Source organism: Macrobrachium rosenbergii, chromosome 18, assembly GCF_040412425.1.
Source record: "Macrobrachium rosenbergii isolate ZJJX-2024 chromosome 18, ASM4041242v1, whole genome shotgun sequence".
NCBI classification, from domain to species: domain Eukaryota; kingdom Metazoa; phylum Arthropoda; class Malacostraca; order Decapoda; family Palaemonidae; genus Macrobrachium; species Macrobrachium rosenbergii.
In genome coordinates this window covers 5,707,997-5,730,486 of record NC_089758.1, presented here as the reverse complement: position 1 = coordinate 5,730,486, position 22,490 = coordinate 5,707,997, and the positions used below count along the sequence as shown (strand labels likewise).

Below are 22,490 nucleotides of genomic sequence, written 5' to 3'. Positions count from 1 at the left end.
AAGTAAAATAACATAGGAAAACGTCAATTGCCTTAGTCTAGCTCACCATGGACAGCCGGCTTAGAATTACCCATGTTCTTTTCATTGCATTGTATAATTACGTCGTGAGATATTAATAGCCAAGTTTACTGTTCGAATTTATTAGCACATAGTAATACATTACAAAAATTAACGTGATAAGACTAAAAATAGTTATCAATAAATATGAATTCCTTGCTGCTACACATACCAAAATAGAGTTTGATGACTACTACCTAATAAAATCAGCTAACTATATATCGACAATCAGTAGATCTAAGTAAAACATGGCAGGTATTTAGCGAGAAATGTTAGTTTCTTATGGTATTTTGGTTGCTTATTTACAATTTAACATTTTTTGGGGGTTGGCTGTAATTAACCCGTGAAGTCCATCCAACAAGGGGTTTCCATATGCGATCTTCACAAGACAAAGCACAACTACGTCTGTTTCGAACGGTTCATATCCCGTCCGGCAAGTGCAATAACTTGTTAACATATGGGTACTGCCCCCCTCCCCCCGGGCCAGTACTAAACACAGCGAAGGGACATTCCATTTGGCCAACAACAAACAAATGCACCGTCAGTGTCAGAAGCCCTAAAAGTGTAGAAAAAACCAGTTTCCAAGGTATTGCACTTGCCGGACGGGATATGAACCGTTCGAAACAGATATAGCCGTGCTCTGTCTTGTGAAGATCGCGTATGGAAACCCCTTTTTGGATGGACTTCAGGGGTTAATTACAGCCAACCCCCCAAAAATAACGTTTAATTGTAAATAAGCAACCAAAATACCATAAAAAACTGCCATTTCTCGCTGAATACCCGCTGTGTATCTATTACTTAGAAATACTGAATTTTTTGTAAAAAGTGGTTTCCTTTACAGGGGTGGTCCGGTCTGCTAGGCTAAGTAACACAGCCTACTAGATTAGGTTAGGTTACTGTGTGTTAAGTTAGTAAGGTTTCTTTTATAACAGATTTCCTTAGCCAATCTCTTCTTGAACATATGGCTCCCTAATGACTTTCGTATTCATGGAACCATTCCATACAGTCCGTGCGGAGCTATTAACTAGAAATACCAGTTCCACAAATACAAAAGTCATTAGGAAGCCATATGTTCAAGAAGGGGTTGGGTAAGGAAATCAGTTATAAAAGGAACCATACTAACCTAACGTACCCTAACCTGACTTAGGTGGTCACGTTACTTAGCTGTGGGGCGGAGCCCCAAGACCCCCTGGTAAAGGAAACCATTCTTTATCAGGAGCCCCCCAGACCCCCTAGTAAACGAAACCACTCTTTACCAAAAGTTCCACTATATCACTGCACATGTGCAATAGCATTCCAAGATGACCAGCATGCAAAAACAATCAGTCTTGAGGTTAATTACAGTTGACTGACAAAAAATAACAGTACATTCTTGATAAGTAACCAAAATATTATAGGAAAAGTCAAAGTTAAAGGAAATACCCGACACAGAGCTAATGCCATGTTCTACCCTTTGGAAATTAGCACTGAAATGCGAGTTTACCCTTAGGTAGAACTAAGCAAAAGCTCCACATGGGGCATTACTTTGGAAATTGATTTTTCTTATATTAATCTGGTTGCTTATCAAGAATTAACCACTAATTTTTTGTTGGTCGACTGTTAACTTTTAATTAACCTCAGAAGTTCTATGCTGGCCATCCTAGAATGCTATCGGGGATGTGCAATGTTATAGAGAAACTTTTGGTAAAAAGTCCGCCCTGACTAAGTAACACAGCCTGCTAGCTTATGTTAGGTTAGGCTAGGGTATGCTAGGTTAGTGTAGTTCCTTTTATAACAGGTTTCCTTAGCCATCCCTTCTTAAACGTATGGCTCCCTAATGACTTGGGCATGTGAGGAACCATTTCCAGAACAACAGTCTTTCTCCCAGTGTTTTACCCCGGCCAAAACCCCTCATTCCCAAAAGTCACCTAACCATGTTGGGTATATATGAGGTTAATAATAATTGAACGAAAGTAGACAACACCACCACCTTTATCAGCAACACTAAAAGTGTGGGGAAAACCAATTTCCAAGGTACTAGTCCAGGTATTGTTTTAGAAAGAGGAACCAGCCCAAAATGACATGAAAATATGTTTTCTAGGTGATTTTGATGTGTTTTTGCACGAATATCACCTTCATTTTCCTCGAAATTAACGGTTTTAGACTTTACTCGGAGCACCTACAGTTTCCCGGGCCCACTCAACTGCCGACCGAAATCGGCGGAAGAACATGGCCTTACTGTAACCCCTGTGGCTTAGCGGCCAGCTCAACATTACCTCTTGTCAGAAAATGTCGTGCTTGCCAAGAATCTTTAAATATGCGGATAAGGCGCGAAGCGCCGTTCCGCCACGGCCTTACTGACAGCACACATAAACAGGACGACATGTTGGTTTTGGTGTTCTTCTGCCGATTTCGGTCGGCGGTCGAGTGGGCCCGGGAAACTGTAGGTGCTCCGAGTAAAGTCTAAAACCGTTAATTTCCGAGGAAAATGAAGGTGATATTATCAAAATCACCTAGAAAAACATATTTTCATGTCATTTTGGGCTGGTTCCTCTTTCTAAAAATTTACCCTAGTCCATGTGGAGCTTTTGCTTAAGATTTACCAAAAATTCCCCTATAACACTGTGCATGAACAATAGCATTCCAGGACGGCCAGTATACAAAAACATAATCAGTTCCGAGGTTAATTACTCGTTAATTACAGTCGACAGACAAAAAATAATTATACATTCTTGATAAGCAACCAAATACTATAAGAAAAGTAAACTTTAAATGAAATAAACGCGGAGGTACTGCTTAGTTCTACCGCGGAACCGTTCTGCACATTACTTAGAAATACCTCCATTGACTCCTTGTCAATTTTACATAGACGTGTTTGACCACAAAATGTAGCCTAAAGTAGTACTGTGTTTACTTAGGACTATTCTACAATACCTAAAATCTCACAAAAAAACTCTCATAAGTACCTGAATGTTTACTGTTTATCAATTATTAACTTCCTGGCAGAAATACGAAAAACTTGACATTTATCACTTCCACAACGAACACAACCTGCCTAATAACCCTTACAAGGGGGAAAAATTCTGACCCAACAATTTCCAAGGATCCTAAAATACTAAGACAGTAACACCTTCTAAACTCTAAAGTACAAAAGGTACACTGGATAAGAATGTTCCTAGACGGTCAAAATTTGTGCGCAACTCTTAGTATTGCCATTGAGCCATATTGCTGGCTCAGGTGAATTTTTGTCATTCAAGCCTTGCACAGTATTGAACTGAATTGCGAAAAAGAAGGGATATATCTTCTGCAGTCTACTAGCGTTTGCAGCAATGCTAATTATACCATAGCAACAGATCACATTAAGTAATTAAGGGCCGGCCCTTGCTATCGTTTTGCGTACTGCACAGCTGATTGAATGAGTGGTTAATAGTTTTGAAGGTAAAACCATTGCATCATATACAGACCCGTATCCAAGGTTGACAAGAGCAGGGGTCGGCGGTCCTGTAGGTGTCTTGGTGTATGGGGGGACTTTGAAGGCGGGGCGTGGGGGCATCCTTGGCCCCCAGCAGGGTCCTGGGGCGGAGCCCCAGAGGCCGAAGAACACGGAAGCTCCAGGGTTTTAGGAGTATTGTTTGCACTGTACACAATTGTACTTAACAGGGAGCAAAGCAAGATAAGCAAACATGTATTTGAGTAACAATGAATATAAACATGCACAGAATAAGTACCTCGTCTTTATTTGTAATCAGCGAGTCTAGTTGCATTCGCCTAAGCGCCTTTCAAGGTTTACCTCCTTGTCATAGTGAATATGCAGGAGAGCCAGGGATGTAAGTGGGTCTGGCAAGCACGTATACGTGTGGAGGAAAAACACTGGCAGTCTGCTCGCAACCGCAGGCAGGGAAATGGGCGCTTGAGCAGAACATCAACTGCTGAAAATAATCTAGAGCACGATACAGTTGCAATGCAGATGTTTTATAATGTTCGCCCGATCGTTGGTAATAGGCGTATTATAAAATGACCCACTTTTCCACCGATTTGCTTTTTACTGACAAAAAGATGACCAAAAAGATTTTTTTTCTGATTTCTTAACTACTGCAAGACATGTTCAGTGATTTAATATATATTATTCTTAAATATTAAACTGAGCAAATTCGCTCACAAAATGTAAAATTGTAGTCTTATATTGGAATGGAAATGGTAGATCTTTTATGAAACAAACCTGTTTATCAGCAACGAATGAATTAGCTGTAATGAAGCATTTCTCTCGTTCTTCCAGAAGCTGGAGACTGAAGGATTCCAAAATGTCTTCAAGGGAAATCCCACAGGTTTTAGATAATTTTAACATCGTGTTAACCATTACTTAGAGTTCTTTTTCTTTACTAAATTTAACGAGCCATCTTCTATAATCTTATAAGATTCCATCTTACTGATATATATATATATATATATATATATATATATATATATATCCCAACGACGAGAGAAGACTTCTGGGCATTCTTGAAGACGTCTTCACGACTCTAGGATCCTTTGAAGCAGTCTTCAGCTCCAGAAGTATTCCTGGAGAATCCAATGGGTGTTTCCAAAGGCTTCAGCGCCTAGAGATCGTCTTGAAAACATTCGGAAGCCCTAGAAGCCTCCAGAATTAATCTCCAAGAACGTAGGCTTATTCATCTCCAAAAACGTAGGCTTCCCCAAAGAAATCTTCAAAGTCTTTCTTCTCCATAATACTCTGTTCTTTAGTATTGTGCAAGAAATCTAAAGGCTACAGAGCCTGGAGATTGTCTTGAAGTGTTCGGAAGCCCCAGAAGCCTCCAGAATTCCCAGAAACCTTCTGAATTCCCAGATTCCCTACTGACACCCATGGGATGACAAGAATGATCCAGACAAGATCCACTCCTACCATGCACCATAAGGTCAGCAGCAAGTTTCAGTATCATTTGGGCTTTACACATACAGAGGTGTTAACCATGCACTGAAAATCTTTTTCCAGCTGGTTTTTGGGTCAATATGAGATGGGGATGACTCCGAGGTTTGTACCTTTTCATTCTAAGCACTGGCATTTTGGATGGAACTGTCAGTTCGAAGCCCATGCCGCATCAGATGTCCAGGAGGTCTTTCGTGCTAAATGCATCTGGCAAACATTTCATAACCAAACACAACGTTGCTTCATTTCACTGATCAGAGGACTGACGAGGTAGCGACTTGTTGCTGTGAATGAACAAGAGAAATGAGTGTCTTGGCTTTCATATCCAAAAGCACTGAACAAATAACATTTACAGCAACTTTTATTTGGACATTATGGTATTTGTTAATGGTTCGTTTAGGTGGCTGATTTTAAGTGATGATCATTATTGTAATCTATTTGCTTTGTTTTGATGCTGTATTAACACTATGTCAGTTAGCCTGTTAGCTCATGTACAATAAATTGAAACCCGCTCTCGTCGTGTTATATTCCTTGGGAATATCAGCTGGGAAAGAAATTTGGGGTATGTTCTTCATGCAAAGTTATTAAAAATCAAATTCTTTTACATGTGGAAAATCAAACATTGAATTAGAACCTTAACTGTCTCATCTTTGATGATAAAAAAAAAATAGTATTAAAATTTGAGGGAATCGTAAGGTTTGTAAGTGCACTAATGGTAATACGATAGTATCATTTATTAAATATAGTCAACTATGTGTACAAGCAACAAAAATAAAAATGTATTATAATGACTACATTTTGGCAATTTTCTTTAACCGCAGAAACATAACATAGGGCAACTTTCCACTTAAATGACTTCCTTACATAGTATCGGCTACAAAATCTGATTCATTTTCAGTAAAGAACAATATTTGTAGAAACCTTAATCTGTCAGTAATAATGTAATAAAGGTCTGTCATAGCATTCGCGTTTGAGAGAGCTGAAATAGGAAAGGAATTCACTTCAATGAGAGATAATTTTACCCTTGCTCAGTGTCATGCCACATTCTTCCTGGTTAAAATCAACCCATAACAAACATAGTCCAAAGCAGTGAATAAACTATGGTTACTATGAGTTTTCATTTTATACCAGAAAGTTATTTGAAAGGGGTTATGTTTATTTTCTCTGATATGCCCTATATTCATTCTTTGTTACATTAACGTCTTCATTATCATCCCTGAACTCGTCTGAGAGATTTACTTTTAGTCAGAGGTAATTCCTGGCACCCACATTTTTGCTTCCACGTGTTACAGATGCTTGTGAATCCTTATTATTTATTTGGATTTTCTTCAAGGAATCCTGTAACGCCTACATTGTACTGCAGTAAGTTAGACAGCAGACGCTTCCAAGCTTTGATTTTGCATCCCCCTAAAAGAGGTCGGAAGATGAATTTGTTTCGCTATTCACTTTACATCACATTGATAATAAACAAGAGGAAGATTCTTGTAATCAACTTTCAAAACACCTTAAAAATTACGTCATTGTAGTTGTTTTCTTTTTGCAGAATTTTTATTCATTAGTAACCCGAAAAAACATAAACTATGAAAGTATGACTACAATTCGTCTACAGGGCAGAAACCTCTGGACTAATTAGGCAATTTCACCTTCAAAACGCCAAAAAGAGGGAAATTTTTGCCCAAGTTATGACAGGAAAAGATTAAACAATCGATGCAGGATAACGGATGCTAAAATGAACCCAAAAATGACTGAATGGGTTCTAAACATTAGTGTCACACCTTACTGCCACTCAAAGCCAGAAGCTTGTATTAGAGGCAGCAGCCATCGGCATTTAAGAATTAAACATAAGAAATTCACGTGCTTTTGTTTCCACACATCATCTCCAACTAGTCCACCCCTATAGATTTTTAACGTAGACTTTTAACTTGCTTTTCAAATGGTAGTGTTCTAAAACCCAAATAACAATGCACTAAACATTCAAGATAAAGCTAATCAACTTACAAAACGTAATATGTATGTTGTCATTATTTTAATAAAATAATCCCCGAAAGCCTTCGCAAAGCTTCCACAAGAATCAAAGGAAGCAATGAATATTACTGAAAATTATTTATATCATTGTTAACGGTCATGCTTCAGAAGGAATAATTACTGAAGTACCGTAAGTTGTCATATTTCCGAAGTCGTTAAGAAAGTATAGAAGTTTTCCTAGCCTTCAACATTTCTATTTAACATTATTTTTACTTATACATGCGCATATAGGTTACTAGTTCATGTCAATCTTAGCAAATACTGTTTTGAAGAATGTTCATCTTTAACGGAAAGCCAAAGCTTGTGAAGAACTTTACCCCTGATTCTCAGTCTTAAATGCGGCTGGAAACACCTGCAGCAGTTCCAACAACCGTACTAAAAATTTATATTTTAAGAACAAAATTTATAACATCGTAACACCGAATTTTTCAAGAATATGCAACAAAATCAGTTTTCATCGCAGTTCCGTAAAATTAATTTTCTTTTAGGTATAGCATTAAGGAAGTTGAAGTACAGGGTTGCATTGACAATGAAGAAAATCAACAGATTAGTGGGTAAGATGATATCTGAGTATTTAGAATAAAGGCCTATGTTGTAGTACCCTTTCCCGTGAAATTGAGGCATAAAAACAGCAATTATTATTTTGGACTGAGAAAGTCTGAAGGGAAACCAACAGTACAATTTCAGCATACTGGACTATAACTTGATCTGAATTCTTTCCTATTCCACTGTAATGATACAATTTCTTTCGCTTCTTCAATACTAAAACTGAGAGAAATAATGTAACAGTATATATCCGTGAACTTGGTCAATTTAAAGTTCAATAAAGATAACTCTGGATACAAGTTTGGAAAGGAACAGTTCGTGCTTTTCCACAAAATCTTAAAATATTCATATATACACTAGTCTACGATTTCAAGTAATTTCTTTTTACATACAGTAACACATATGAGTCACAGCACAGTCTCAGGAGTTCATGTGTCTCTGGAGATGTCGCTTCAAATGGCAGCTGTTTGTCGTCTTGTACGAACAGTGAGGGCACGCGTATGGTTTCTCTCCAGTATGAGAGCACATATGTGCCTTCAGGCCACCTTTCTGGATACTCCTGTAGGGGCAATACGGACAGGCGAAGGGCTTGATGTTTGTGTGCCTCATGGTATGATTCTTCAGATTTGTGGAATATTCAGTTGTGTATGGGCAAAAGGGACACCGGTACTGATGAACGCTGTTCTCCCTTTGAACACTCGTCTTGGAGGGGTTTGGTCGGAACGTCGTCCATCGCTGTGGGTTCACCTGCGGAGGAAAATTTGTCCACTTTAATAGAGATATTCAATCCTTCAAAGTACCGGCAGTCTTTCTATTCCTACGCACAAGAAAATGGGAACAAGTACGAGGAAATGTAAAGATAAGGTAAATTAGTTGTTGATCCTCAAAGGGATCGAGAAGTTACGAGACACTGCATTGTACTTCATCTTAATGTATTTGGTTTTAATAAGACTAACCATTTTCCTAATGTTTATTTAATAAGTACCACATGCAAATTATGCGACGTTTTCAGGAAAAATATAAATGCCTTTCAAACTATACTAATGTATAACGCTAGACGACCTAAAAATTTTTATATAACAATGAGAATAAGTCATTGCGAGTCGTTAAAACAATTGCATAAACAACCATGACCTTAATTAGAAATGTCTCAAAACAAACACCTGCACCTTATAATGAAGTTACAAACAGAAAAACATTTCCAGTGATTAGTTTTCTCGACTTTGTTGATGAAAATTACAGTGTTTGACACGTGGTAGACAACCTCTCTCTCTCTCTCTCTCTCTCTCTCTCTCTCTGCGTGATAATAGCAACAGAAGTTTGTTGATATTTCAACCAAATAACTTTTGTGAATCAGTCATATCAAAACAAGTCATATCAATGGTTGTTTGCACAATACACACGGAAGAGGGAAATCCAACAAACAGACTGTTAGTCGTAGAGTGTTATCTGCAAAACCAGGAACTAATTTTCCAACTTTTTTTCTTTTTTAACAAAATGGACAGTTTTCAAGGGCAGTGATTTATTGAAAGTCAGAATTTCTTCTCTGAATTTTTAGTAATATTTATGTAGTTACCTTGAAAAGTTTTCTCTAAGGATCCATCACCTTGTAACAAGTCAAACAAACTAGAATGTAATATGGCTGCTGCCTGTTAACACAAGCATCAAACAAAGTTTCGTCATTTCAAAGTATGAAGGAGCACTTGTTACTTTCATGTCACGCAGCTCACGTAGTAAGTGGGAACCACGTCCTATACGAGGCCTGTGATCAATGTAAGATATTTCCTCGTACGTATATGATAATGTATTTTTGGGGGATGGAAATTGCAGATATAAGCACAATGAATACAGAAGCCAATCCGGAACAGCAGTTTGCCGTAAGTTTATAAGTCAAGCAGATTTCCACTTAACACTTCCAGCACATTAAATTAGCATAGAACCCTACTCGTAAATTCCTATTCTCTCTTTCTGTTAATTCGAAGTTAGAAAACGACCTAGTAGGACAACATTTATTATAGGGTGGTTATACTTCCTGCGTTATAAAATGTCACCTGGAAACCATTTTTATGCATTGGTATGATAGCAGAACATGCAAGCTCAAGTGGTCCTAACGCATTAAAGCAATAGCTTCAAAACCTATAAAAGCACATTTTACTTTCATGCATTGATTTGTTACAATTCTGTTATGCTGGAAACCAAACATAAATATTGTGGGCATCAATCCTCCTAGAGAGAGAAGTTGGGTGCAACCCATTTTATAAATAATCTCTCGCATACTGATCTGCCAAGGGAAGAAGGATATTTACAAAGCACGTAAGTTCATTATCAACAAGATATGCAGCATCTCTGGGGACAACAAGCTACATCCGATCTGATGCAAATCCAAGAGGAAGTCCCAGTAAATTTTCTTGGGACAGTTGTACATATAGGAAATACCCGAGTTTGCTCTCAAGCGCGAATACGACAATAAAACTACCAAGGTTCAGATGATGTGTGTGGTGGGAAGGCGCCGCTATTGTGCCTCGTGCAGTCTACATATTACCAACATGAAAATTTCCAGGTGCACTACATTGCGTACTTCAACACTGCTCCGTCTTTCTCTCTCTTCTTGACTTTTGAGATATCTTGGGATATGGCATTAAGCATGCTTTGCAAGAGTTCACCTCACTGGTTTAAAGGAATTATCACTAATTCGTGTGATCTGTCAAGCTCTTTTCCTCGGCCTGGAAATTACAGAGTGGTTCTGAACTGAGAGATGCAGAAAAGTACGTGCGTGAGTGAGATATTAAACCGATACAATGGCCTGTATTTAAAGAGTATAATAGGCAAGCTGCCACGGATTACAGATTTAAGGGTTCGATATCGATTTGTTTTGGCCCTCAACGATAGTATTTTGCACTGACAACATCAGCAGCATTGATATGGACATGACATTCCAAACCTCTCTTTTATATTTATTCATGACTTGCAGAAAAGCCCAGATCGACCCCTTGGACTATCTGTAATTTCTTTTATAGGTCATGGAATCGTAGTAAATTTGAATAAAAAGTGACTCTTGATCATAACATGTGGTAGCCTTGTCATCACTTTGAGTGTCTATGTGCATAACAACCCGATATAAATTTTCGGGCCAAAGCTTTGAGGATACATGAGCCAATGTTGAGACTTTAGACAAGCTACATCCCACATCAGTACACCAGTTGGTGATTATCACAGCCCTACGTGTACTTTTCATCTTGGTTCTTCCGTTGCCTATGTCTGATAGACAAAACTATGAACAGTGAAAGTGCCCTTTCACTTTTACTTGCCGGGTACAAAACTCTGACTTCCAAATTTTTTATTTCAAAGTTGAACTAAAAAAATTTGGAGAGGAGGCACGAGCTGAGTTACTGATCATCGATATAGGATACGTAAGACAAAGCACCTCAAATATAAGAGTAATATTCTGGTTGGTGATGTACAAAGCCAACATAAAACTTAAATATATGTGATAAAGAAAAGAACGCGCGACACTGCCACAAAATGTTTAATATTTCAACCGTAGATTTAACCATCTGAAAGCAGCGATCCCTCCGTGACAATTTTGAACTATTCTAATCCGAATACCCAAAATGCTGAGAGAGGTGTGAGGCCGAATTACATTTCTATCAGGATAAAAGGAAGAATTAGGAGGGAGAACGGACAGAAATAACTGGAAGCCATATCTGAGAAGCAATGAATTTGGCCAGAGTTGATATATGGAGAAGTGCCAGTTCATGACTGAGCACAATGACGTGAATGGAAGGAAGGAGAAGGTCGAAGGAATGTGTAGGTTTAAATCCACGGCTTGAATAGCAACGAGGCAGTTGCGAGAGGGTCACTTATGCTGAGAAGGAAAAAAGATCGGAGTGAAGCCGTACCAAGAAGTTTGATTAACAGAATCTGATGCCAGGCACTAAAAATAAACCCTCTGAAGATTTTGCCTTGTAGATGCTCTACTGATAAAGAGAGCTTCGTGGTCGAGAAAATGAGTTAAGTTTCGAACAGCTATGGTTTAAGTTTAAATATAAAAATGGTAGTTTGCAGAATTAAAGTGGTTACCTTATTCCAAGACAGGCTGAACAAACGCATGCTTCCACTAGGGAAATTAAGTGAAGAATTAAACAACTGCATGAAAAATGGTAGATCACAAGAGGTAGCTCTCTGCAAACTCGTATCAAATCTTACATATGCACGATCCGCCCCAGATGTCTTGTTTATCTTCCTGCAAGCAAGATCCCCAGGGACGTGCGAGCAAGATCCCCAGGGACGTGACACGTACAGGATACTGGGGAAGACATATGATGAAAAAAAGGGGGGGGGCACAGTATGATTACTGTTAGTCCTAATGAGCAAGGATTTAAAAGTAGATTGAAATACACATGACAGCAAATAATGGATATCAGATCTAAAGTTATATAGTTAAAAGGAAATTACAGATACAACTGAAAATTTTTGTGTTGAAAAACAAATCAATAAACGTTGGCAGGCAGCAGTAAGGCAAATCAGGGTCAACACTGAAGCGCCCCCAACTACCCATGGTTTACTGAAAGAAATGGCGGAGATGCGAGCTCAAAAAGTGGTCTTTAGACTAAGACAGGAAGGATAAAGAAAAATAGTTGGGCTTACAGAATTTATGAAGAACATTGTTCGTTAAGGACCAGAAAATTCTTCCGGAGAAGAAGAGGTCAGAATACTAGATTGGCTGATTTATGGAAACTGGTGTTGCAACAGAAATGGTTATCTACGTCGACGATATCATACGTCCTTGTGGTACAAGAGAGCTATTTCCTTAAAGGTAAGATAAAAATGCTAATATCATTGACCAGATAAAAAAGCAAATAAGGTTTATCCTTTAACTAGTGCATCGTTGATATTTTACAAATAGTGAATGTATCTAGAGGGGAAAAATAGTGTTATCTAAATGACTTGGAGATGGGATAATGAAAAGTGGAAGAGACTGTAGTTCTAGAAAAAAAATTAAGTAACACTACTTGCAAAGGAAAATCGTGTTTTCAGAAAATTCATTTGTGACCATTCGCGTCGTCTCTTCCTGGAATAATTTGTTTACTTGTCATACAACACTGTACAGTATGGTGAACTGGTGTTTCATAACACAGATGGTGGACATTTTTGCATATTATCATGAAACAGCTCGGGTTAATCCGTAAAATGTCAGTTAAATTGTTACATGTGTTTATACACACGTATTTCATCATTACATCGACGGGTGTACCGTACTCTGGTTGTAACACAGTAGATACACCAGTATCATTTAGTCCTAAACTGCTGACACACATATACATACATACAAATACATACACACACACACACACACACACACACACACACACACATATATATATATATATATATATATATATATATATATATATATATATATATATATATATATATATATATATATATGTGTGTGTGTAAATATATATATATATATGTGTATATATCTTATATATATATATATATATATATATATATATATATATATATATATATATATATATATATATATATATATATATATATATATATATATATACCAGGACACAATGTCATTAACAATTCCCTAACCTGTAAACTACACAGGCTCTCAACTTGCGGTAAATCCATATAACTTCAACACAAAGCTCATAAACACATACTTATGTAAAAGCGCCACTTCCTTTACTGTGAGTGAGAATGTGTCTCTTGAGGTGACAGCTGTTTGCCGTCTGATAAGGACACACAGAGCAAGCATAAGGTTTCTGGCCGGTGTGAGAACACAGGTGAGCGTTGAGGCTAGTTCTCTGGATGCAGCGGTAAGAGCAGTGCGGGCAGGCGTACGGCTTGGCGTTCGTGTGGCGCATGACGTGGTTCTTGAGCGTCGAGGAGTACCGAGTACTGTAAGAGCAGAAATTACAATGGAAAATTCTCACTTGCGAAGTCCCGTCAGAACTGCCTCTTCCTCTTCCTGCCATTGCCCGTTGTGTCGCCACGTCCACCTGTTGGAAATTCATTGCTTAGTTACCTTGCAAAGAAGTATGAAAAAAAAAAATCAATATAAATCAAATAAAAGCACATCACTCGCGGACGCTTACGCAGATTCCACCTGTCACATTGATAAAATGGCAACTATATATATATATATATATATATATATATATATATATATATATATATATATATATATATATATATATATATATATATATATAGTAAGCAAGTAATGCTTTTTTGTGAATTCGAAGGGAGAAAGTTAATTGGTCTAACCCTGAAGTCAGGAAGGCCTCACTCACTATTTTAGTCTTCAGTATCATCCATCAGCCCCTTTTAATCTATAATGGGGTTAACAATAATGAAAATTACATTCAGGTGGTACCAGTGCAAAATTCTTCACAAAAGAAAACAAATTATCGTCCAACCGACAAATCAAAGGGCTGCTGACAGCGAATTTCAATGAATACTGATAAAGGGTATATTAAGGCATAAAGAATAAATGATGTATGATAGAGAAACCTTTGAACATGGGAACAGGAAATATTCTATGCAATCGGATAAAGCTCCTGGTAAGTTCCTTGCTATAAAACTCCAGCAAGATATGGGTACGTAACAGGAAGAGTCCTTACACCAAAAATAAGTGGCAAAGTTTTTGCTTGGAAATAAATCAATATCTGTCTGTCTATCAATATACCTACCTATCTCCCTTGGCATTCTGTATTGCGATATATTTATTCACTGTAGTAACTTGAATCTCATAACTTTCATTTTACCATAAAGAAGTAAATAGCAGAATATATGTTATACAAGAAGGTACCTGTAAAATAGTGTAAATATATACGGTATATACATGTATATATATACATATACTGTTATATATATGTGTGTGTGCGTGCGCGCGCGTGTATGTATGTATATGCATATATATATATCCAAATAAAAACACATAACTTAATAATGATTATTACTTTTTACAGTGTTTTCATGTCAATGGGTACTCCACAACGAAACTTGATATTAAGCCTAACGTCTAAAAGCCAAGCAGTCCTTATAAGACGAGGTGAGCAGCATCGACGTGTCTCTGAAGCGAGACCGGACTTGGAAACTGAGAAGGGCAGTGGGGACAGTCCAGTGGATCGCCCTCTGCGTGGATTTTCATGTGTCTTCTTAAATTGGATTTATCTGCAGTGTGATAAGAGCAGTAAGAGCAAGAGAAAGGCTTTTCTCCAGTATGTGTGCGTTGATGTAAATCGTAGTGGGATTTCCTGCACGTTGCGTACGAGCACAGGTTGCATCGGTGCAGCTTTGGCATCCTACCCTGCATGTTCACAAACTTATTGGCGAGGGTTGCTTCCGATGCCAATTGACTCTCGTGCCAAACCTGTAAAGGATGTTTGGGTATTGTTAGTAAAGTCCATTTCTCTTTAAAGAATGACTAGATTAAAAAAGAAAAAAAAGAGTTATTCTGCAATTTAAAAATAAAGCATCATTTTTAAATTCCTTGCAGTCGTTTCCACCATATTCTCATGTTTAAACTGACCAATTCAGCTTCCGATGTATTCAGTTTTAAACCAGATAGGATAATAAAACTGGTATTAAAGTGAATGAAATTTATTTCTCTTGGAATTACATGTTCATTTTACAGTCTTCTCTCCATTTACCGCTACATTTTTTTTCTAAAGGCTCAATCCCCTTTTCCCTCCCTCGTCAGTGAAGGAATTTTCTGCAAGCACTCCTCAACCAATATCGTCGCGATGTGGTCGATTTCTTCATGGACAGAACCACGGGAGATGAATCTTGGGTTCATCATTTTGACCCTCAAAACAAAAGGATGTATTATTGTCACCCAAGTGTATGGAAGTTCAAAACAAATGCATCTGTAAAGAAAATCATACTCATAAATATTTTAGGAGCAAGAGTAGTCATTCCCACTGAATATCTGATACAAGGATTGACTATTAACCCTAAAAGGTATGGCGATGCCTAGCAAACACCTAAGCAACGCAATCGCAGACCAGAGCCTAAAATGACAATGTTTCCTCTTTTTTTTTTATCACAATCCAAAGCCGCACTGCAGTCATCAAACAGGGAAAATCAACAGACTTCTAGTTATTCCTAAAATTGAAAGATACTTGGAAGGGTCAACATTTTTCACCTGGTGACGAAGTTCAAACTGCTATTTGGAACAGGATCAGAAACAAATAACACTTTATCTCTATGTACGGGAATGATATGATAAAAATGGATTGAGCGTTTAGAGAAATGTGTACCAGTAAAAGGAGTTTATGTTAAAAGGTAACACGTAGTTAAACGAGAAATAATTTTCTTCCACTTTGATACCTGTTTCGATCTGGTCTAAAATTTGTTTTATAAGCTTGGGGGCCTTTTTTATCAATCAACCATCGTGATATATACATATATATGTATATATATATATACATTATATACATATATACATGTACAGTGATGTGAAGACTCAGTATAAAATGTATCAACACTGTTCAAAGCAGGAAATTTATTCAGTATGCCCATATTTACTTCATAATTACAGCTATGTTCTTGAACATTTCACGATACTTTGCCTGTCCATTAACAGAGTCGTAATTATAATGGTGATGTTTTATTATCTTCCTTAGCTTACTGGATAAATTAAGCTTAGCATTACACACACACACACACACACACACACACATGGGGGTTCTGTTCCTACGCTGCGTTATAAACCGAAAATCGTTGTAAGCCAAAAATCGTCGAGAATAGTAAAAAATCCAAAGAAAACCTTACTTTTAATGCTTTTGGTGCATTGAAAATGATGTAAACTGCATTTTTATTGAGTTTTCATCAAAAAAACCTCCAAATTTTGATTATTCTGCCGTTTTGGAGCCATATTTCTTCCGTCGGATTGGCATCGTAAGCATCATAACCCTGGAACATGTGTCGTAAACTGGGAAATAATTTCTGATGAATATATTTGAAGAGCGTCATAACCTCGGAACATCGTAACCCGGACCCGTCGTAAACCAGGGACTGCCTGTATATATATATATATATATATATATATATATATATATATATATATACACACACACAGTTTTACATAAACAGACACATACACGCACACACACATATACATACGCACGTGCGTGCATGCACACACACATATATATACATATATATACATATATATAAACATATACATAAAAGTAAAATCAGTTCAAGGATGAAGTATATTCACTGCCAGCTTAAGAGACAATTCTGGAGTGGATCAGTATATGGCATTACCATTGGTATATCAGGCTCAACTCTTGTACAACAGAAATATTGAATAGCAAATTTTGTGCTATTCATCTACTCAATAATTCGCCGAAAACTGGTAAAAATAATCAATAATTCTGAAATTTGTTGAAGTTCTCAGCCATAACCTTCATTGTCATAACCACATCTTCGCTGGCCACTAACATTCTTCATGGAGTTTTTTCTGATACCACAGTCCTTTACATCAATACAAATTACAGTAAATTATACACTTCCACTAGAGGCTCCATAAAAACAAATGCAAACATAATTCTAACTTTTATTAGCTGGAATAACGTGCTTACTCATACATACGTTTTCGTAACCTAATTTGTTCAAAATTATATCATGTTTTCAGTTTTTTTTTTCAATACTACCAACACGACTTCCTTGATATTTTCCCTTTTTTTGTATATCTATCAAAAACTCAAAATCTTGAAAGTTCCATAAAATCAAAACCACCTTATCTATGACTTCATGTGACGATACCTTCTCCCTAATAATTTTTCACACTTTTTGGTAGGCTAAACAGTTGCTTCCAACCAATGAACTGCTTTGAATTCACTCATTTTAAATGACAAGAAAAATGACAAAATATACAACTTCTCACTTACGAATGATCTAAATTCATTGAAAAACAAATACTTCCACCCGGTGAATTTCTTTAGATTTACCCATTTCAAAATGACAAGGGAACTGGCGAAACACAATTAACTCAGTACACGTGAGAAAGTGTTATGTGTCTCTTCAGACTGACGCCACTGGTAGTTTGAAATGGACAATGGGGACACTTCCGCTGAATGTCACCCGTGTGATTACGTAGAACGTGTCTCTTCAGATTGGATCTGTCTGCCGTCTGATAGTTGCACTGCAAACATGAGAATGGCTTTTCGCCCGTATGGACACGGAAGTGCGAAGAGAAGTGGGATTTCTGGTTAGTGACGTAAGAGCACTGACTACAGTGATAGGTTCTGGGGGCCTTTCTGTTTTGACCATAATACTTATCAAGGAGTCCGTTGCCATCTTTGTTCGCCATTGGCCTCTCAAACCACACCTGCAAGGAACGTTGAGGTTCATCAGTATATAAACAATGCACAAGGAAGTTAATAAGCTAAGTCTTACAATAAAAATCAGTAGAAGAGCAAACCAAAAAAACTGGCTTAACATCTGTCGTGAAAATTGCATTCCGTTAACGAGAATAAACTGCTCTTTTGAATACAGCATGTGTTTAGGACCGTGCAAATCTATTTGGGTAATGATCCTACAAATCTTCTCTCTCTCTCTTCCTCTTAGGTAACTTGTTTTGTAACGGTAAGTCAGGCTACCCTAACTTCATTTAGAGGTAAAAGAAACTTTATGAACCATGGTTACAAAAGTTCATCGAATTCTAGGATCTGAAATAACCGAAAGACTGAATTCTCCGTTTTCTTATAACTGAAAGTGATGGGGCGGTCATAATAGTCGTAAACTAACATTTCTTTTTGAATCTCGTTTGCAGCTTCTTGGAATCTACCGTAATTAATACTTTTGTTACTTTTAATAGGCGGAAGGTGGTTATTATTATTATTATTATTATTATTATTATTATTATTATTATTATTATTATTGCTTGCAATAAGTGGAAAATCATCACTTTCGTTATTACAGTTATTATTATTATTATTATTATTATTATTATTATTATTATTATTATTATTATTATTATTATTATTTAAAATATGATCAAAGACGTCATGCTGCCGAGTTAGTAACGCAAAATTATATTTATTAAGTATAAATTTGTAAAGGTAAACTCAGTATTTGTTTTATTTGATAAGACAAAAATAAATCTAGAAATACAGCAATGGGCTTTTCTACATAAGGTTACGTCTAGCTATAAATCGTACGCCATATTCAACTTACCTCCTCATAATCCACGAACGCATGAGATAAGTGACACAGACATTGCTAGGAACGTTTTGTTTGAAATCAGTTAAATTGTATTTGTTTCCTTCCACTGATATACGTTTCAAGATTCATGGTGAAAGCATACATGTCCATAAAATCTCGTTGCACAGAGGTGAAGATTCATGAGAAATAAGTATATACCATTGGCTGAAGCCGAGCCGATTAACTACTTATGCTGATGATTGAACGATTAATATAATAGAATATTTCCCTTCTCTTTATGCTAGTGTCCTTGCAAGATGAAGGATAAATCTTAAAACAGCAGCAATACATGAAAAATTGAGGCCACTTAGAGTAATCTACCTGTATCCATCAGCTCTTACAGATAGTCACAAGCACGCTACTGCTGTCAGCATCATCCTTATAGTCACTAGCTCCAATGCTCATCCCCAACGTCCCAGCCCAAATCACAACCTACTATTTGCCTTAACACTGCCTTAAACTTACACTGCGGTGTCTCAATTTACTCTACTCCTTGGATCCTGGGTATGTATGCTCACATACTTATTTTGATTTGTTTCAGCAGAACGCGTGTTGAGATAATAACACTCATTGCATTAATTACAACATTGCGTGCGATTGTAAAATTACTGATGGTGGGAAAATAATATATAATTTGGCAATCAAAGGCATGCTATAGGTGGCAAGGTGAAATAAAATATAAATGACAATTTTGGAGGTAATCTACAATATACCAAATAACCAACAAGATAACTTTAGTTCCACTGCAAAATGAATGACTGACTTACTCACATACAATTACCTCGGTGAACTACTCAGCCACTATATTAAGTGAGATATATAAACTTTACCCATGAAGGTAAGCAAACATGACAAGAATCTAAATAAAAGTAAAAGAACAAAGTTAAAAAATTTCAAAGACGTATGCTAAAAATTTGCTAAATAAGTAAGCAAATGTTCTCTGCAGTTGGAAAATAAAAAAGTTTTTCGCAAAAGAGGCATTTAATCAGAAATGATCCAGTGATGTTTCCATTTGCTGCCTAACTAAATCTGACAGCCAGTTTGTTTCCATCCACAGTTCTCTCTTGCCACAAACGATTTAGAAATTCTCATGACTTTTTTATACTTTTATCTTTGTAGGGAGCCTTATCTTACCTGAGGAGTTCTGTATATATTTATTGCCTTCCTGCAATGAAACCCGGGATACATTACCACCCTCCTTCCGACATTCGTTTACTTTGAGATCAAAGGTTGTTCTATAGTTACTATGAAGTAACTTGGTCCGCATTTCTCAAATTCTTTTTCTCACATAGAGCATCCATAGCTTCTGTGTCATTTACACTATGATTTTAACTGTTCCTGATTTGGAGGGACTTTGGGTCAATCGTTCAGTATCAAAATTCCTTGTCGGTGATTTCTGTGGATGTTACACACATGTTGGTCTGGATAGATGTTAAATTTTTTATTAAATGAATATTTGCTGGATTGTGCTGCCACTGAAATGCATTTGAAAATTGCAGTGAGATTTTGATAGGGTCATACAGAAAATTCTTCTAAAAACTAAGCTTGTTTGTTTGTTTGTATTTGTGCCTAAGTGACATCAGTGATAACTTGAATCTTTCGATTTGGCATGCGTGTCCTAATATATTCGAGTTAAACATGTATATTTAAGATAAAAATGATCAACATTCAGTGTGTGTGTGTGTACAGTGTGTGTATGTTTTGTCTTTAATGAACACCTATAGGTAAAAGTTGCGTTTTACAGTAATGTAATTTTAAAAACAATTAACTGGTGCTAACGTGATCTATATCATATCAAATACATTTCTTTGACAAAGATGAACTGACGCAACACTATGGTACTTTCTCAATCAACGCCGTATCTCATTACTTGCCTCTACAGATGGAAATTTTGACTGCGCTACGAGACCAATAACTTAAATGAGTTTCTTAGTAAAAACCGACAATTTTTTAAAACAGTCAGCCTAGTGCGGGTAAACTTTAGGCTGAATATGAATCTGGCAAAAAATCTATAATTGCTATTCTATTGTTGGTATGTTTCGAGAGATGTACAGTATAAACTTTTCGGTGGGGTGAGTGAATTTAACATATACCAGAACTGACTAAATTATCTGGTACATGAAAGGAAACTACGATATCTTTTTCATGACTGTTCTTAAACACTTCACATTATCAAATAATGTTAAAAACTGTCACAGTCCTTCATCGGAAGGAGATAGCGAACACTACTTATACTGACTGTGGATAGACCTCTCATCAGTGAGACTGCAAGTGTCTCGCCAGCTCTTTACCATTTCCACCTCGAAACGGACATTGAGGACACTGAAAATTCTTACTAGTATGTACAAGTATGATATGTCTTTTTAAATTGCACTTGTTTCCGGTCTTGTATGCGCAGTGTGGACACAAAAAGGGCTTTTCCCCCGTGTGAGTGCGATAATGTTCCATGAGATGACACTGGTTGTTGGTACTGTATGTACAACACGGACACTGATGCTTTTTGGGCTCCTTGGACAACTTGCTAGGTACCTTGTTGGAGTAAACAGCATCTACCTGGAGAGCCATTTGACTGACACTTCCCGACCATACCTGTGAAGGAATGTAAAGTGTCTTTTAGATGTGTAATCATATTAAGAATGTTTACCTTACATTTAATTTTCCATCTCATATACAACACGCTACAAAACAGGTAGGCACCTCGACAGACTTTTCTTAATATTCTTACCTTTATCAAAAGTAAAAACACAGGATCACATTTTTTTTTAAGGTATGAAAGTTGTAGCCACTTCTGTTCGCCAAATGAGTTGTTTGTTTAGGACTGCCGATGGCAGATGAAACTGCGGCAACTGCAGACATCCTTATCATTTATCATCTATCAAAGTTGCACTAGTTGTTGTTATGTACGTCTTAGATTCCATTAAAAAGAAAATTAGATAATGCTTTTCACGATAGAAATGCACTGACTGGCCGACGAGACAAGACTGTATGATCACTGATAAATACAGCTATTAACCTACAAGAAATGAACAGCATGTTATATAAAAAAAATTATAATTACAAAACAATATTAATAAAGAATATAAAAAAGTAATCTTAAACTTTGAAAATTTTTTAAAGAGAAAGAACTCTGGGCATAAGTATTAGAATCCTACTTATTTCTTCATCTCCACTTGAGAACTAGAATGACATAAGTCTACTGTTATGTCCATGGGTGTCCGTTGTGCATACACACACCAACTTGCTCTAGAAGCTTGCACACAGTACATAACCCGTATGTGGAAAAATGACAAATAAGGAAAAAATAAAAACGATGACAATAACAAGCAAATGAAAACAATTTAACAAGCAATATATCCATAAATAAACATCAGCTGGTCAAGGGCATTACACTTCAAGATAGCAATTATACAGCCCCACTTAAACTTATGAGCATCAACAGTCACAACATTAACAAGGAAACTGTTCAGCATTTCTTCACCAACTGGAATGAAAGACCACATTCCAGCACCTCACCGTATAAAGGGTGACACTGTTGAACGCGAAGTGTGCAACTAATTCTGCTGGCATGAGTACTGAAGACGATATTTTTAAGTTTGCTTTTGAAATATAAGGAATTCTTCTGATTAATGTCCAAATCATAATTACCAATGTTGTGAAACAGGAACAAGTGCTTCCAGAGGTACCACTGATATCCACACACACAAAAAAATACCTTTTG

General features: G+C 36.8%; 1 protein-coding gene across 9 annotated transcripts in view; it reads right to left on the bottom strand.

Moving 5' to 3' along the window:
* Window positions 1-5,682: 5,682 nt before the first annotated feature.
* The window catches only part of LOC136848048 (zinc finger and BTB domain-containing protein 7B-like), a 212,859-nt gene continuing 196,051 nt past the window's right edge, over window positions 5,683-22,490 (bottom strand). For 2 of the 9 annotated variants that reach the window (XR_010855920.1, XR_010855919.1), the window contains 3 exons: window positions 14,518-14,930; window positions 13,216-13,554; window positions 5,683-8,281 (listed from right to left, as the gene is read on the bottom strand). Coding sequence is in view for 7 of the 9 variants with exons in the window: in XM_067120148.1 (XP_066976249.1) it covers window positions 13,216-13,554 (339 nt within the window). In the remaining 2 variants the exon portion in view is untranslated. Of the gene's footprint in view, window positions 8,282-13,215; window positions 13,555-14,517; window positions 14,931-17,107; window positions 17,898-19,734; window positions 21,362-22,490 lie in introns of those variants that run through there. The other 7 variants (XM_067120148.1, XM_067120150.1, XM_067120146.1 and 4 more) reach the window with 5 other exon arrangements.